Raw genomic sequence first — 18,338 nt, 5'->3', positions numbered from 1 at the left:
CCGCTGTCGCCATTTTCACACTTCCAATGGCAGCATACATATTGGAATATTCCACACTCACACACACAACACAATGGAAGCGAGTGGTTTGTTCGGTGTATGTTAACTTGATTGATTTCACCTAAAAATAGCTAGCAATTCTATATGTAACTATGTACTCAAATACATTTTTCAATTTTTGACTTTTACCGAATATCACGTCAATAATCGGACGAATGGAAAGTTATACTACGATATTGGAAAATTTAATGGGAATTTTTATTATCAATGAAATTACGGTTTTTTCATTCATTTACTTGAATGAACTGAGTATTAATGAAAACACCGTTGAATGAATACCATTTTTTGGCTATTAGCCCATTTTTATTATGTATCATTATAAAAAGAAAAATTTAAAGACCAAAGAAAATTGTAAATTATGCAGTGTCCATTGGAGTGGCGCTTGTGGATGCGATTGGAATAACGGTCTCTTCGATATCAAATTGGTGAATTTTCGTATCGAGTACGGCTGTTGTGCCCAGTTTGAAGTCATAATTCAACTATGGAATGAAAGAAAATATTTTAAATATGTTCATAATTTCGTCAAGTGTCCAGTAAAACTTACAGCACGTCGCCCCTTCTCATTGGCATATTCATAACCGCGCAAATATTCTACGGTTCCTTTTTTGATGACTGTCAAATCAATGTTCGATCCGGAGCCAAGATCGTTGAATACACCCGAGGCGATTGCATCGCGAACCAATTTTTTGGCTTCCTCTTCTTCCATATTCGGTTTCCAACGAGCTAAAATAAATTTAAAAAAATGATTTCCCTTCAAAATTTTGAGTACTTTTAATGAATTTCAAGCGAAAATCACCTTCAAACACAGCCATAGCAGCCAAACTGCCCGAACCCATTGTTGTGTATGGCAATCGGTCTGTTGATCCATGGGGATGAATTGAATAAATATGTGGCCCGCTAATATCGACACCACCCAATACTAAAGCAGCACTAACATGGCCTTGATAACGGAATAGCATTCGTTTGAGCAGAGTGTTGGCGGTGGCAACACGCACTTCACGTCCAGTATTCAAACGAAGCAATTCCAATTGCGATGAAATCATATTTGTTGTCATTTCTGTATCGGCTGCTGTTCCAGCACCGCAACAACTAAAATGATGAACAAGCAAATAATTAATCGTTTCTTCTGGAATTCATTGAATATATTTTTTTATGATACGTACTACATGTTCTTGGCCAAAAAGTGAATTTTCTCACAATTCTTGTCGGCTACAATTGGACCTTCGGTGGCACGAGTGTCAGCACCAAGAACAACACCATCTTTGAAAATAATGCCGACAATTGTTGTTCCCGTTTTAATCGATTTTGGTACTTTGAAACCATTTTTAATCATCATTTCATTGCTAATTTCATCATGAAAATATAAATTTATTCGCGATTAATATGATAAATTGAGGTTACGTTTCCCATCAAATGACAATGCACAAATCATTTTTTGTTTCAGAATTACTAAACTTACCGTCGACAATTCTCAAAATTAAAACCCGACTTTCCGTAATCGGCAAATATTTTGCCGTCATCGAACATTTCGTAGCTTGAAACTGCTGCCATTTTACAAAAATTTCTAAATTTCTGAAGTTTACAAACAATTGGACTAAAGTGTTACACAGTCGCTTACTGACAACAAATATTCTACTAAACAGCGAACGCCGAACGCAGAAATATGTCAAATCATTCCAATCAAAGTCGGATATAAGATATGCTAGCGACATCTTTGATCTCAATAAATCATCTCAAACACATCTATTCGATGTTTCGACTAAAATTTTCAACTTTTTATTTCATTTGAAATTTAAACAAACAAAAAAACATATAATCTCATTTATTGCTTGAAAATGTTCAAAAACATTTAACAAGAGAAAACTTACGTTTGCTTTAGTTTTTCTAGATAGCATTGGAAAGTATCCGGTTTTTTTAACTATGACAGTTCGGCCCGTCAAGTCATTAATGTGAAATGTCAAATACACATTCCAATTGTAAACACTTGTGAAGCAAATTTATTCGATTTCAAAAAGTCAAAAGATACAATATAATAAACGTACAAAATCAAAATGGTAATAATAAGTACCGAAAATTACGAAAAAATTGTTGAATTTTGTTCAAAATTCAAAGGTTTAACAATACATTGTGAACGACAGTTGCATAAAAAGTTTTCCGACATTGATTCACAAGTTTTGTCAGCGATACTGTCAAAAGAATGGCAAAAACACATCAAACAACGGCATCACATTATTTTAAAATCCAGTCGAATTTATTTACAAGAGTAAGTTGTATTTTTGCATAACGAAGTAAAGTAGTTTCATAAGTATATTTTGTATTCAGGTACAAAGCACAAGCCCGATTGAAAGGTGATCCATTTATTTTACTTCAAATTGCCATTAGAGAAAACTTTTCGCCGGTTTCACTGTGTCGAATCTTGTTGAGCGTTGAATTTGAAGGCAAACCAAAGTCCGTGACCAATGAAATGATAAGAAATCCACACCAGATACCAGATCCATTGTTGGCGGCCAATGTATTGAATTGTTTGCTCAATGATAAATCGGATGGACCAATAACCGATTTGAAACGACAAACAATTGGCGAAGACTATGAGATTCGATTGAAGAAATTGGCATCGGATGCGGGTCTTAATTTTCACGATGAAGTTTACTTACGGCGAAAGGGATACGATAAGACGCCCGACTTAAAATTGGCCGTTCCATGTATGTTTAGAGGTAAAATCATTAACTGGATTGAAAGCAAAGCATCATTTGGTGACATGGCCTCACATCAACAATATATTAAAGACCAATTGTTAAGCTACGGAAACAGGTAATTAGAAAAAATCACAATTAGAAGTGTAATTATTTTTAGTTTTTGGATTATTCTATACATTTTCAGATTTGGCAGTGGTATCATTATTTATTGGTTTGGATATTTAGATCAAATTGGTAGATGCCCCGAGAACAAAGACTGTATTATTGTAACAGACGATTTCCCGAAAAAAGACGAATTAGTGTTGATAAATAATCCTTTTGGACCGTTATTAAGTAGTAATATTAGTAATATTACTAATCTGTTGTAAATAAAAATATTTTTCTACTTCACAATATTCGTTGTTCTGATAATATTATTGAAATGTCAAATTCACTAGGATGTGTTTATGTAAATGGAAGGAAATTCTCTACCTTTTTAATTATTATCAAATGATGTAAGTAAACAAGGATGAAGCGTAAAACTACAGTTTGAAGTGTTAAAGGGAAATTAATCTAGTCAATTGTTCATGCTGTAAATGCTTCATCAATATAATAAAACTTAAAAAAAGTTTAAGCTTTCCATGAATTTACTTAACGACGCAAAATAACACTTTTCATTACTCAATATTCGACTCCAGATCCTAAACAGTATTCTCCATCATCAAAGCTGCACTCATTGCATTAATGGTGCATGCAGTTTGAAACATATCAGTCATTATATAAATAAAGCCTCTTTTTTGTATTTCGAGCAAAGTGTGTTGTAAAATACTTTAGTAAACATCTACTGGAAAAGAAAATTTTAATTGCTATACAGCGTGTGTACTTTGAGACAGGAAGAGAGTTTATTCCAGAAGAAAACTTCTATGAAAAATCTTAACTTGTTGTTCTTGCCTAGGGCGAGACGTGGAAGTGGTTGTCTAGTTTTGCACGCGGATATTTTTCCAAAATTTCAAGTTTCACCGAAAAATAAGACAATTGGCCCCATGCATAGATACGGACTGCACGTTCAATGTAGACACACATATATACATCGCTGACATATCCGCAAGGTATATCTATTAAACATAGAGCTACACATTATTGCCGCATTGAATGTAATTCACATGCACATGTTGATATTTTAAGAGAAACATTTTCAAACTCAACGAAACATTGTTGTACCTTTTTCTCTGTAACTTATATCAAGTTCGCTGCATTCACACAAAATCATTCGCATTAATATCATAGTCGTTTATTTTTGTTGATGCAAGCAAAGTTTAAGCTGAAGCCTGAATGCATTTGCTCGCTTATAATATCAATGTTGCACAGCTAAATGCACCATTTCAAATTGCAACCATTCAAATACGCTCTTCAAATATAAACTTTTCCCGAAAAGTGGTTCGCACCTAAGCGAAATATTTGCTACAAACAACCAATTCAAGGACTCTTCACCAAACTTCAATACGACTGCAATGGGAAATATCAAATGTTAGCCGAAGAATAAAAAAAAAACAACAACAAAAATCAGGACATGGATAGAGAAAAAAAATTGTGTCAAACATTTAAAGAAAGCACGAAAGTAAATGAAACATTTTTTATCGTGACATCGAATCGTACATGAGTTTAAGGGTGGTGAGAGAGAGAGAGAGAGAGAGAGAGAGAGAAAGCGAAATGGAAAAAATGGAATGTAATACATGCCTTTTGTTCTATAAAACAACTCCTCTTAAGACATACAACGAGAAAACTATGATTATCCATTTACAGACATCTCTGGCACTCGGTATGCCGTTTCCTGTATGCCTCTCGCTCTCTATCATTTTCTCTCATTTTTTCTCTATGTGTGTTTGCATCGCATTCGCTTGTGGCCCTCTTCAGTTCGTTAGCAATTTTGCAAGAGGAACGGCAAACAACAAATGTAGCGTAAATAACAAAAATTGTTTCCAATTTCCGTCGACTCCATTGTGCATACGAGCAACGGCTTTTCTGTTTTCATTTTCACAAACTTTGTACAACAACACGAGCGAGAGAGTAAATTCCATGTTTTGTTGAGATCCTTTCTTAAATCTAGTCTTGCGTTCGATACACGCATATTCTTATGAACTTACATTGTTTGGTTTGCATGTGTGTGAGTGTGTTTGTATATGAAAACTTGCCACATGCATTTATGGATTACAAAAAAGCTTTCAGTTGGTGCTTAGCTAATGTTTGTACGTATGCTATATCATTGAAATAGACAACAAATTACAATTTGTGTTTTCTTCTAATTGTTTTATCCTTAATAAATTAAATTCAATTTATCCCGAATGTGATGTATGCACAATAATCGATTGTGTAATTATTTATTCACCAAACACATACACATGCACACAACCACGTCTTATCTTGTTTTTCGAAAAGCAATCAAGAAAGTTTCAAGTGAAATTCGAATACAATGAATACGAAAAATATTGTTACAAGGATTTTATGTTTCAGTGAATGTAACAGTTTCATACAAATTTGTTACATTGTGTTGATATATATCGCAATCACTAAAAATCATTCAATGTACCACTGAATGCATCGCTAGCTGCGAATATCATCTTTGATGAATTTTTCTTTTAAAATTATGTACGATTTTAAACATTTTCTTCTACAAATAGAAAAAGAGATAGATCCACCTCTCATGTGTGCTCTTAATATTATCTTATACTTATTTTCTTTTCATTCATCAGATGCTCTCAAATGATTTCTGTTTATTGATGCAGATATTAAGTGAAAGAAAAATTGAATTCAATTTCTGGCTTGATTTCTAGATTCTCTGGATGAAAAATACTAATGAGAGATACAAAATAACGAAATTCAATTAGAGAAAATGCATCAGAAGAATAGGTGGATTAACCCCAATCACCAGCATAGACAAACAACGGAGAGGGAGTTCACTAATCGTTCTTAAATTATTTTGCTCGTTTGCGAAATGTATTACTTGTGCGCTTTCGCGCTACATTACGCGTTACAAAGGGAAAGACATTGTTATGGACTATCTCATTAAATTTATATTCACAGTAATTAGTGTGAGTCCACTTCAATATAGTATGTTGGCTTTTATCCTTTCTTTTGAAATGTCCATTTCTTTTAATATCATCAGTCGTATTCAACAGCACCGTAAGAGAAAGGGGCACACAAAAAACACAATCTGTACAAGATTATAAGCGAATTTCATGGCGTAAAAATTGCATTTTTCCTCACTAAAGTCAAAACCAGACCGAATGACTGACGTTGAAAGAGAGGGTAGAAAGAAATGTAAACAGTTAACAGCGTGAAATACTACAATAAAAAAGGATTTAAAGCGAAAAAAAACGAAATTCATTATCCTGTTTTAACATTTTATGGCCCGTCTGAAAAATAGAGTTTAATTGCCTTTCATAAAAAAACGATTTTATTATATGTTTTATGATGAGGCTGCCGTCGCCATTCTATCGACAAAAAAGACAAAAGATTAAGCTTGATAAAAGTGTGGGCCATGTCGAAAGAAGATGATATACATTGTTCTAGTGAAGATATCTTCATTTGACCGAATGCTATTCATGTTTTTACTTTTCCGCACACACCTAGTGTGAAAGGGGAAAGTATTGCAATAGGTCAAAATTTACGAAACCTCAAAAACATGTTTTCTGGACGTTTCTGAGGTCAGAGAACCCGAATCAGGCCGTTTTGAGCATGGTTGTTGTGGGTCGCTTCCACGTCGTACGTCGTACGTCGTACGTCGTACGTCGTACGTCGTACGTTGTCCGCCGTACGCAAAATTTGTCCATCGATTTTTTCACCACCCAGAAAAGTTATTTGAAATCTGACTTCACGGGATGATTGGGGGTCCCCAGGAATAGAAATCATCAGATTTTGAGCGACTTTGGTTGATGGAAAAAAATTCCATGCCTGGAGTGATACCTATGAAAAAGAGTCCAATTTTCGTCCAAAAGTCATACTTAATGTAGACTTAAACACTCAAAAATATGTATTGGGGGGTTTTTTGGCACGAGAAAACCGAATCCGGCGTTAGTTTTGAGATGCAATCAATTTTTAATACAGTTTCCTTGAAAAAATCACAAAAAATTTGGATTTTTGTATGGGAGCCATGCCTGTATGCTACCTTAATGACGTGAAACTTTGCACAGACTATTTTTTACACAAAAGTATAACATTCTGAAAATTTGAAGAGATTTCAATTAAAATTAGGGGTACCTCCCATACAAAATTTTCAATTGGCTCAAAAACGAATATTTTGTATGGGAGGTACTCTTGATTTTGGTTGAAATTTCTCCAAACCCTCCGAATGTTATTTGTAAAAAAAATAACCTGTGCAAAGTTTCACGCCATTAAGGTAGCATACAGACAAGGCTCCCATACAAAAATCCAAATTTGTTGTGACTTTAGTTATGAAAAGTGTTTCAAAAATAATCTTTATGGCAAAATTAACGTCAGACATATTTTTATAGTATTTTGTTAGAAAATAGAATACTTTCAAATGTCGTACAAATGGGTTCATCATGAAAGTGTGAAAAATATTTTCTCGGCTACTTCTGCTATTAAATTAAAGAATATTTAGTTGCCAAAGTTGAAACATATTTTGGTCTCGAACTTTACGCCGCTTGAAAGACTTGAAGAATCGAGCAAATATTATTTTGAACTTTCTTAATAAAATACGCAACTACCACCGTGCGGAAAAGTTCGTCTTACTCCCGTAAGACTCTTTATTTATATAGAAAAGGCGGTTATTGTTTTCATGGTTCAAAAGTCACAGCGCAATCTGATGACAATGGGTGGCCGCCTTCGCTTAAATGAATTTCAAATATATCTTTATTATGAAAAATGAGGACTCAGGTATTCTAGAAAAAAGAGTTGTGGGACGTTTTACACCGAGTTAATGAATAAGAAGCTCAATTTTCAGACATTGAAATCATTATGGGTGAATTTTTTTTTTCTTTTTTTTTTCGCTAATTATGGATTGAACATCCTATATTTTGACATTTTATCGCATTGAAATTTTTTTAAATGATAAAATATGGGCAATCCCAGTCTAACAAGTTCAATATAAATTAAATAATTAACCGATATAAAAATATCATACTTTGAATTAATTATATGGAATACGCATTAGAAAACTCTAGTATATACAATAATGTAAACAATTGTATTTTTCAATTAATCAAGAAATTTTAACCTTTTCACTATTATGAGTCTTCCATTCTATGTGATATTTTGTCAATTCTAGAATATGGTTTGATACAAATGTGTATTGTGTTTCTCTTTTGCTGGATTTCAAGAGTTCAAAGTCACAACATAATCTGCTTAAACTGGCTATTCTCACTTATATAAGATTGAAAGTCATTTCTATTTTTAAAAAAATATTTGCAAGCACTCTCAGAGCGAGTTAATGAAGCCTTTCTCTCCATCTCTTATGAGAATGATGATGATGATTTTTGGAGAAAAATTTGTCTGCGTTTTATTACGCTTTGTTGTTCTTGTGTTGCTTCATCTCTTTTTCGGATGTTTTGCAAATCATTTTGAAATTCATTCCGAATGCGGTCGTCTGATACTAAGCGTATCAAATTAATGGATCGTATCCAAAAACGATAAAGAGAATGACTGACTTTCATATTTAAATTAGAACTTATTAATTAGCTTACATGTTGAACGATGCTCATAAATTCTAAAGTGCAAATATCTCGAATCACGCTTCCAGTGGTGCAATGTCCCATATTTGATCGGGCCAGTTGTGTACTTTTTGAATTATAAATCTCGGTTGAATTGTCATCGCAGTCACATTCGCTGAAACTTTTTCTGGTGGAATAGAATATATCAGTTTTATTGAGAGAGAGAGAGAGAGAGAGAGATATGCACAGAAAGAACTGGCACCAATGGGATTTACACATGTGCTTCGTATTGAATTTGTTTGTGATGCGCTTTTTATTTTATTGATGACAGTCATTACTATGGGACGCTGTACACAGCTTTATGTCAATTTTTTTGAGAGTCCCAAGCCGTTTCGCTTTTAAATATGTCACAGTATATTTGTGCCAAATCCGAAACGGGGTTTTCACGTATTCATACCGACTCGAATAGAAATGAGAATATTTGTATTTAATTTATTTCCGATGGTAAGTGCATATAGCAAACCATTTTCGATCAAATATTCATTACATTTTTTGTCGATGACATGATTTCAGTCATACGTCCTCAAGGAAAAAATTTAAGGGGGGGGTAATTGAAAAAAATCGAGAGGGGTAAGCAAAAAAGTGAAGTGTATTTTGCGAAAAGTGAACCTTTTTCGTTTTTTTTTTTTTTTTTTTTGCTCCTCACTTTTTGGGCGAAAATCCCTACCAAATTTAAAGAATTTTTCCTACGTTGAAAACAAAAGTGCGGAGCAAAAAAAAAAAAAAAAAGGTCCTCACTTTTTTGGCGAAATTCCCTAGCAAATTTAAAGAATTTTTCCTACGTTGAAAACAAAAGTGAGGAGCAAAAAAAAAAAAAAAAAAAAATGGTCCTCACTTTTTTGGCGAAATTCCCTAGCAAATTTAAAGAATTCTTTGAAAATTTTGAAGGGGTAACACTTCGTCAGGGGGGGGTAATCGGACCCCTCGGACCCCTGCTGAGGACGTATGATTTCAGTGCTCCGTGTACATCTTTCTACGAGAGAAAACATTTGATTGGCATGTACCACGCGGCACAGCACAGCACATATCTAATGTAAACAAAGTTCAGCAGATAGAATGAAATGACTAATGAACGCCACTGACGACATTTCGCTGCAATTTTCTTGCATTTATGTGTAAATAAATAATCCATTTTCACCACATTGAATGCATAAAATTTGCGTTCTCAAACGCTAAACAATTTTCGAGTCAAATTATGGACACTTTCAAAGAAAATTCCACAAAAAAACCACAATTTCAACATAGCAATCATAAAACGACCAATGATAAAGCTACAATAACGACCAAATTCAATGATTTGCCACAACGTACACCATCGGAATATTTAACAACTCAATTTTATCTGACACAAAGAAATCCATTGCGAATAAATAGCGAACATTTTCGATTGAATTTTCATTTCTTTTTCCTCTATTTTGCTCTCTGAAAAATTAGATTGTTCAAACAAAGAATTGGCGGACGAAAGAGGGAGAAATTGACAGAGATTGTAAAAAAAAGAGATATTGGCAGCGAATGAGAGAATGGCAAAAGTGAGAAAGAACGAAAGAGAAGTAATACACAGAGCGAATAAAATGCTCAAAGAAAACTTCGTGTGAAGGAATCAGCATTTTATTTGATTTCAGTTTATCGAAAATTCAATCTGTCTTAGTAATCAACCAACACGAGAAAAAAAACCACCGTCAACATAAGGTAAAAGTTGAATCTCGAAAGCATATATAGATGACTTGTTGGAACTGACATGCTTTGTCTCATCGAATGTGACAAAATCAAACGGAAAGCCACACAAAGATCAATTCGAAAATCTATTATTTGGATAAAATACAAGTCAATCTGTTTGTATTGTCAATGACATCCATACGGAATTTCCAAATTTTGGTCGGATTGATTTCATGCAATGGAAGGACTCCCTCCGAGGGAGAGAGATAGACAAAAAATGTTTGAGTCTAGTAAGTAGATCTGAAAAACACATAAATTGTTGATAAAAAAAGTTTATTATTGAGTTAACTATGGAGACTTCGTTGAACAGATAAGGATGAAAATAGGCCCACACACAGGCCAAAGGGATATCATTTGTATTGAAGACAGATCAAATCAAAGCATTTTCTTTGTTCCATTTTTATTCGAATTTGTCAACTTTTTCGTATGTTTTTTTGTTTTTATTTCTGTCCAGACAGAGGAAGGTATGTGTATATGCATTCCATTTGCACGTGAGAAACAAAACATACATTTTGCAATAAACACTCATATGTGCTGTGACATCAACCAAGGCTCATAAACGAATAAGCTTTGATAGACAATAAAAGTGTGACACTCAACTGTGACGACTGAGACAAAACAGAAAATCAACACCATTTACATACAAAAAGCATATAAAAAGACATGAATCAAAATATATTTGAAAAGACATAAACTCTACACAGTTGATGGTGAAGGGAGAGATAGAGAGATAGAGAGAGTCTAAGAGAAGTATAAAAACATAAGTTCGACTTTTATTTAAATTCGATTGGTATCAATTGGTCTTAGCTCTCGGTCGACAGAAAATTATTCCCTAGAATAAATCATGATAATTCGCTTGAAAGATGGCGTATATTTTTTATTGAGCTCCTCAGAAATACTTTATTGAATTGGTTTTTATTCGTGTGCTCTAGCCAAAAATCTATTTCACTTTATATTATTTATGTGGAGTTTTGAGTAATTTCTGTCTTAAACAAAATGCATCATTCTCACAGTGAGCATGCTGGATGAGTAAGAATATCCTTATCCTCTCATACCAATATTTTCTTGTTGAAATACATAAAAACCACCATAAAGATGGTGAAAATCGTTGAAATGGCCTTTTTTCTGGGCTATGAACGAAATAAAATGATAATATTGAACTTTTGTTGTCCTCTTCAAATCAAAACTAAATTGAAAGACGGAAATGTGTCATCTTTGCGCGAAAATATGGTGATCAGCACGTATTCTCTGTATATTTTGGTTTATTTTCATCAGTTATCATTGAGGTCGGTCTTGGGTTTTACAAGAATATTAAACACTCAATTAAAATGTGGAAACAGCTCTTCCCTATTTCACTATGCAAGTGACAATCACTGTATGTGTATTTTGAAACGATGTATAAAAGGCGAAAAAATTACCGTTTTTTTGCTCAACACTTTCCGTAAAAAGGGTCTATATTCCCAAAGGCAAGCATGAATAGATTTTCCGCTTTATACTTGCAATTGCTTTGAATAATACTTTAAATGCAAATAACAAGCGCGACTTACTTTTTTCATTGCTTGAGAAGTTTCCGTATGTTCGAGTATTTGGCGTAAGAATATATACTATATATGCAAAGCATTAGGCGACTTTTTTTGAAAGAATTGTCAGTTACTAAAATGGCAATGATTATTCGGCTCAATCGATTTTTACAACGATGCATAAATATGCGGGACTGAATGTTGAAATGGGTGAAATCCTAAGATGGGTGAGGTTGAGGCTTATTCACCATATCCATAAATATTCTTGGTACGCATTGATGAAGAATTACAAAACAGAATATTTCATGTAACACGTGTTCTTATCCATGAATGAACGTACTTGATGCTTTAATATCACATTTAACTCTGAGAAATATCTGAATAACGATTTTGAATGGAAAAATTGTGTACAAACTTACACACCCTAGACACCCGACACGTGTATTCTTCTTTTATGTCATTAGTTTGTTCAATTTCTATTTTTGCACAATTTAGGAAGAAAAAATAACTGAACTCTTATAAGATTTATAAGTGTGGATAAATGTGACAAAGGTCAGACTGACATATCAATTGACTACAATTTGTGGGCGTTCATATTCTAGTGTTTTATTCAATAAATCTCCTAGCTTTTTCTTGTATACAACATCATTTGGATACGGTTGCTATAGTATATGTGATATTTGGTTCTTTTGAAAATTATGGGAAAATAATAAGCATAAAAATACAATTTTAATTTGCTATAGAATAGACTGTTTCTTAAGGAAAACAAAAACAAAAAAAAAACTTCGAAAAAAGGCCACATCAAAAGTTTGACTGGAGTTTATCCATTAAATATTATTATATTTCAAATGCTAAAACCGAAGCAAAATAAAGGAAAAACACACAGTAAAAATGCCGATTGAATGGGTTTTTTCGCAAATAAAATAATTTATAAATGCATTTTTTTCCACCCATCAAATATGGACCGTAACGTCAACGGTAAGCGAGCGAATTGTTGTGTATGCTTTCAATTTTATTACATGGTTCACATTTACAGCCGTGTCTGGTCACAGGTTGGCGTAGTGTGAAAAGGGTTTTGGAAATTACTTGAAGCGATAAAATGGCACTGAACAAAAAGAAAAAATGAAGAAAATACAGCTCCAAAACATTTATGTAATTTGAACGAAGCAAAGAGCAACAAGAAGGTGAAAATTGTGAGAATGGGAAAAGTTCCAAGTATCACAAGCAGCAGTAAGATGATTCAAGAAGAAAAGAAAATGGGCAAAAATAACCGTGGCCAATTTAATGTTAAGCAAACAAAGGTAAAGAAATTTGTATTTCCAAAGAAATAACTAAAAGTCATTTCAAGCTTGCATTTTTTGTAACTTTGTTTTCCTTTGCATCGCTGACGTAACCGAAAAAAATACGAAAAAGTAAAACTTTAATGAAGTAAGCATGGAGCCAAGCAATGATTCACCAAAATTACACTTTTACAGTGACTTTTGCCTTCCAAGGGTCAATTTGTTATCATTAAAAAAAGAAAGAATTTTACATGGACAAGAACGAAAAAAAGAAGGATACTGGTGCATTAAACCAGAGATTTAAACAGTAATATTTTGCGCAAATGGCAATTCAGCTTAATCACATTTTATAACTTGAACCTACAAAGCAATTGCGTTGTCAGTAAATTATATTCACATACATATATAGCACTTTTTTCCTGTTCGTCCTCATAAAATGGGCCATTTTCACACAACTGCCATGACAAAGTTGTAATGTTCACTTTGAAATTATTTACAGCGAATTTCTTCCGAATTAAATTAATTTAATGTAAAATATACAGCAGCGTTAAATAAGTTTTAGCTAATTAGTTGGAAGTGAGATAATCAAATAGTAGCCAACAGCTGAATATGCAGGAAATAACTTGGAAAATAAATCATGATTAGGAGCTCTCTTTATTTACAGCATTTTTAAATGAACATTTTGTGTTGCCACACAAAGCGCATACAACTCATCGGATTTTCTTTATCAATTACCAACCACAAAAAGTGATAAATATGGTGTTATAAAACAATGTCGGTTATATGTCGGTCAAGATGATTCAAATTCAAAAGTAATGGATTTTATGCGCATTATTATTGTAATTTTATTTGCCAAAACAAGCCAAAAGCACTAATCCGACTTCATTTGTTGTAAGTTTTGCTGCACTTTTGATCAAGTTCATCTCTAACTTGAACCGAAATATGCAACCCGATGCGGAGAGCAGCAAAAGAAAAACCAACAAGAAACATACCGGAATGAATTCTCATCGTTTTTCCTCCACAAAGTAATAAAGTGTATTGTGAGTTGAGAGTTTTGAAACACTATTTGCATTGGTTTAACACAAACAGTGAAAAGTCATAGAAAACTTTTCTTTATTTTCCTTTAAAACACTTACTGAATTTCAATTTCTTCTGACAATTTTGTCCGTCCGATTGAATTGCATGAAACATTCATTCGCCACCGCGCCGCGCCGCGCCACATGCAGTAAATTCGTTCACTTTTGTTGAGACGATGAATTGTGAAAAGCATTTTAGTTTTCATTATAATAAATTTTCTACCTATATATTCGTATAATAGTAAATTTTCTGCTGCCGCTTTCAAAGCACCTTTCATTGTTGACTCTGTTGTGTGCACAATTCAACAATAATGTAATGTCGTCAAAGGCGACCGGAATTAAAAAGAAAAATGCCACATAAAATAGAATGTGCGTTTCTGACTGTTTCGACAAAAGAATGGCGGGGCACATTTTTCTTTCACTTCCAAACAGGCAAAATGGAGCGATTGTCAGAGCCTTGATCAAACGCTTGATATGCACAGTGCACTCCAAAACTGCAACGACTACAAAATATAAATTATCATTACATTATTATTACTGGACGCTAACAAAATCCGATAGACTAACAGCGCGCGTGCGATATTTTCGCAATACAAATAGCACACAGAACAATGGAATGAAGTGATTCTTTGCGGCAAATAATTTAATGTTTTCAACGACTTTCCGAACTTTGTCTGAATTTATCGCACAGTTTTGTTGTTTTTGTCATCGTTCACCTGTGTAAAAGCGAAAGAAGAAAACTTTTTCAAAGAATGACACAACGAAGAAAACGCATTTTCGGAATATTTCTTAGCTTTTCTATCCACCAACTCATTTCAGTTCAAAATGTACGCTCACTCTTGTTGAGTATTCCGATTTTGAATATTTCTGTCGAGTTTAAAATTGATGGCAGCATTCCGCAATGTTCAGTGATTCTGAAACTTTTTTAGCCGGAAGATATGTGGGGAGAGTTGGTTGTTTTTTTGTCATTCCTGGCATGCATCTGTCACATCAAGTATTTGGGTAGCCATACCGGGATTCGAGAAAATCATTTTAGCCAGTCGCTTGCGTTCAATTAAATATGAATGAAAATGAACGACATGAACGACAGGCAGCGAATTGTAAATTTACTGGGCACTTTGACCAAAACCCCAAATACCGTAGTATTTTCATGGTTTCCATATTTTCATCACGATGCCGATTGAAAGGATTTTTATCTATTTTTCCGTCTATCGTTCCATCAAACGTGTTGTCGGTGTGAAAAGAATCGGCGAGAAATGCTGGTGTCGATTCAATTAAAAAAAGGGAACGCAAAAATCGAAGAAGAAACAAGCGAAGCAAGAGAGAAAGAGAAAGAGAGAGAGAAAGAGTGAACGACGGAAAATCGATTTTGAAGCCCATGTGAAGCGCGCGTGATGTAGATTAGGCAGCACATATGCACGCAAACGTGTTCACATAACATACCATGAATGATAGAGAATTAAACGTACAGATTATTTTTCGTGAACAACAACAAAAAAAAACTCAGGTGCAATTCAAACCTTTTCTGGATTGCATGTCCTGCAGGAAAACCATTAAACGAGTATGTCTATGTGTGTGCCAAGCCAATGACAATGAGGAGATTAAATTACTAGACTCACAACGGCAAACAGATAACGGTAAAAAAATGTCGTTTGGTTGTAGACTTTTTTATTTGATTTTATTTCAACGCAAAAAGCAGCAAAAAAATGAAACGCTAGATTGATGAAAGTATTGAAATTCCCCACACAAAAATGAACCTTCCATACCAAAGCAGTTAATTCCTGTTGTGGTATGTGCATTGCACTCAGCACTCAGTCTCATATGTACCAATCGAAACATAAATTTTAAATGTGACGTTAGAATGAATTCTGATGTTACTTCGTGTCTCATCCTTAACATGATTTTTACGTTCTGAGCTGATCAAAATTTAATGATGCCGTTCGATAAAGTAGATTATACCTGAGCGGAAGTATTTGAGAGCGATTAGATTCGATTCCTGGAAAATATAAATCTGACAAGAGCGGAAAAGAAAGAGTGAGAGAATTGGTTTGATTTCGGGCGGAAGTACATCGTTTTATGAAAATAAAGTGTCCAGTGTTGAAACTGTGCATTTATTCGGTGCATCTATCCATTTTATTCGTTCGCCCTTGGCAAAGGTTATGAATTTGAATATTTTTGCACTTTCATGTCGATATAATTTATTTGCTACGTAAACTCTGTTCAACGATCATTGAGTAATTTGCTCGAAATTGACCCAAAATTACTTGACTGACGTAAATGCAAATTATGTTAAATGTTTTCCCCATCTCTATTCCGTTCGCTGTTGAATATTGAACCAATTGATTGGATAAAAAGCTGCAAGTCAAAAAAGATGACAGATGAAGGCATTTTTACAAAATAAGGATAGAGAAAACTTTGTACGCAAATAGAATACAATGGTTTAACATTTGATTGACGCTTGAATCTAGCAATCCTTTTAACTGTCGAAAATTTACATAACAACAAACACTATTTGAATATTAAAAGAACGTGGTGCGATTGAGAATTGAGCGAAAGAGGAGAACAAAAATTGAGAGAGAGAGAGAAAGAAAGATTGAGAGAAATATATGAAAAAACCGAAGTATGTTGAATTCGAATGCAAATGAAAAATGATATTGAAGTCTTCTTTCCATTAACACTTCTGAAAAGAGTTAAAAGTTATATGATGGCGAATGGTGTAAAGAGGATCGACACAAATGAACATTATGTTTTTCATTCGTGTCTGCTTTACATTTTCGTGGTATACGATCTCTCTTACTCTCTCTCGCTGCATTATGTGATATCGTGCACATCGATGCGTTGCGTTTTGCGATAAGAATCAAAGAAATGCTATGGCGTTCGTTTTTTTCTTCTTCTTTTAGTAAACAGCGAACAAAGCGAGAGATACTCTCTGGGTGAACGAGTGAATGAGCTCACAAATCAGTCCATATTTTAATCTGCAAGAAGGCAACTGAAACATAACGCGCATAATAAATTCCAAACAGACAATAAATCTTCTTGAGGGAGGATATATAACATCGTATGCAAACAATAATTTGTCTTGATTAAGTGTGTAATAGGTGGTGTCGGTGGAAGTGTATTCGTCGCCCATCTCAAGAAGCACGCAGAAGAATAAGACGATGAAAAAGAAGAGAGAGATGGAGAAAAGTGCAAAGAAGCAGACAGATACATGAGTCAAGAAACTCAAGAACAATGAAAATACATTACGGAAAAGGAGAGCATAAAATTTTCAGTTTACAATTTTGATGCTTTTCCGCTCTTAACTCGTCTCCACTTTCCCCCCCCAACATTTCCATCAGTAAAAAGTAACAGAAAATTCAACGTTTTATTTAATCTTCTCAAGCTTATCAATAACGCGTGACTAAATAATATTATATCAAATTGCTTACTTGAATTCAACTTTCTTTGCACGATTATGATTCGCATTCTATACTATGTTTAATATGTTCTTTTAAATTATTGACGCATTTATAAGATGGTATTTAATTTTTGGTTCTACGTGTGCTTCGCACAATATTTCATTTTAATAATAATAATCAGATGGATTCGATTTTTCATGTCGAACGTTTCAATTTTCACAACTTTAATCACATATTTGTGAAATATGTGCACCTTTTATCAGTCACAGTTAATGAGTTCGTTCCATTGCATGGATTATTGAATAACTGCTGACCCGAATATAATATTTTATGTTCGTCAATAAAAATGTAAATTTATTATTATTTGCATTGAATGTGTAAGCTCAATGGTGAAGCAGTAATAAAAAACGGTGACTTTATGCATTCTGAAATGTTTTCAACAGCTTCAGTTATTTTTGTCACACTCACACAAAAAAGATGAGAAAGAAAGAACTTCTATAGAACCGCATTCACCGATAGATTGTGGTAAAGGATGCAGTTACACTGCATGTGAGTGTGAACAATATTAGAATTTTCAACAATGCAACGCTGCAACATATGTAAATTTTAATAATTAGAACAAAATCTTATGGTAGCAATTTCAACCGGTTGCCAAGTTCAGAGAAAGACTGTCATAACTTTGGTCCAAAAAAAAAAACACACACACACACACCAAATAGAATAGCAAGTTATACGGCACCAAACATAAGCTCTACATTCTGTTATCCATTCTAACCTCGATTTCTATATTTTCCCACATTAACAATATATATGTATTATAGCGGTAGATACCGAGAAAGAGAGAGAGAGAGAGAGAGAGAGAGAGAGAGAGAGAGAGAGAGAGA

At 33.8% G+C, this 18,338-nt stretch overlaps 2 protein-coding genes across 2 annotated transcripts; one reads left to right on the top strand and one right to left on the bottom strand.

Moving 5' to 3' along the window:
• Window positions 1-332: 332 nt before the first annotated feature.
• Window positions 333-1,706, bottom strand: LOC116342837 (proteasome subunit beta type-7). The gene is made up of 5 exons (XM_031770602.1): window positions 1,520-1,706; window positions 1,224-1,403; window positions 857-1,149; window positions 605-783; window positions 333-539 (listed from the first exon to the last, which is right to left on the bottom strand). The coding sequence occupies exons 1-5, from the start codon at window positions 1,609-1,611 to the stop codon at window positions 417-419; spliced, it is 867 nt and encodes a 288-aa protein (XP_031626462.1). The 5' UTR covers window positions 1,612-1,706; the 3' UTR covers window positions 333-416.
• Window positions 1,707-2,022: 316 nt separating this feature from the next.
• On the top strand, window positions 2,023-3,151 carry LOC116342974 (protein C15orf41 homolog). The gene is made up of 3 exons (XM_031770819.1): window positions 2,023-2,323; window positions 2,383-2,871; window positions 2,941-3,151. The coding sequence occupies exons 1-3, from the start codon at window positions 2,112-2,114 to the stop codon at window positions 3,122-3,124; spliced, it is 885 nt and encodes a 294-aa protein (XP_031626679.1). The 5' UTR covers window positions 2,023-2,111; the 3' UTR covers window positions 3,125-3,151.
• The last annotated feature ends 15,187 nt before the right edge of the window (window positions 3,152-18,338 follow it).

This window comes from Contarinia nasturtii, unplaced genomic scaffold (genome assembly GCF_009176525.2).
Source record: "Contarinia nasturtii isolate CC-2019 unplaced genomic scaffold, AAFC_CNas_1.1 Cnas_scaffold_928, whole genome shotgun sequence".
Classification (NCBI taxonomy): domain Eukaryota; kingdom Metazoa; phylum Arthropoda; class Insecta; order Diptera; family Cecidomyiidae; genus Contarinia; species Contarinia nasturtii.
This window is presented reverse-complemented; position numbering and strand designations above follow the sequence as displayed.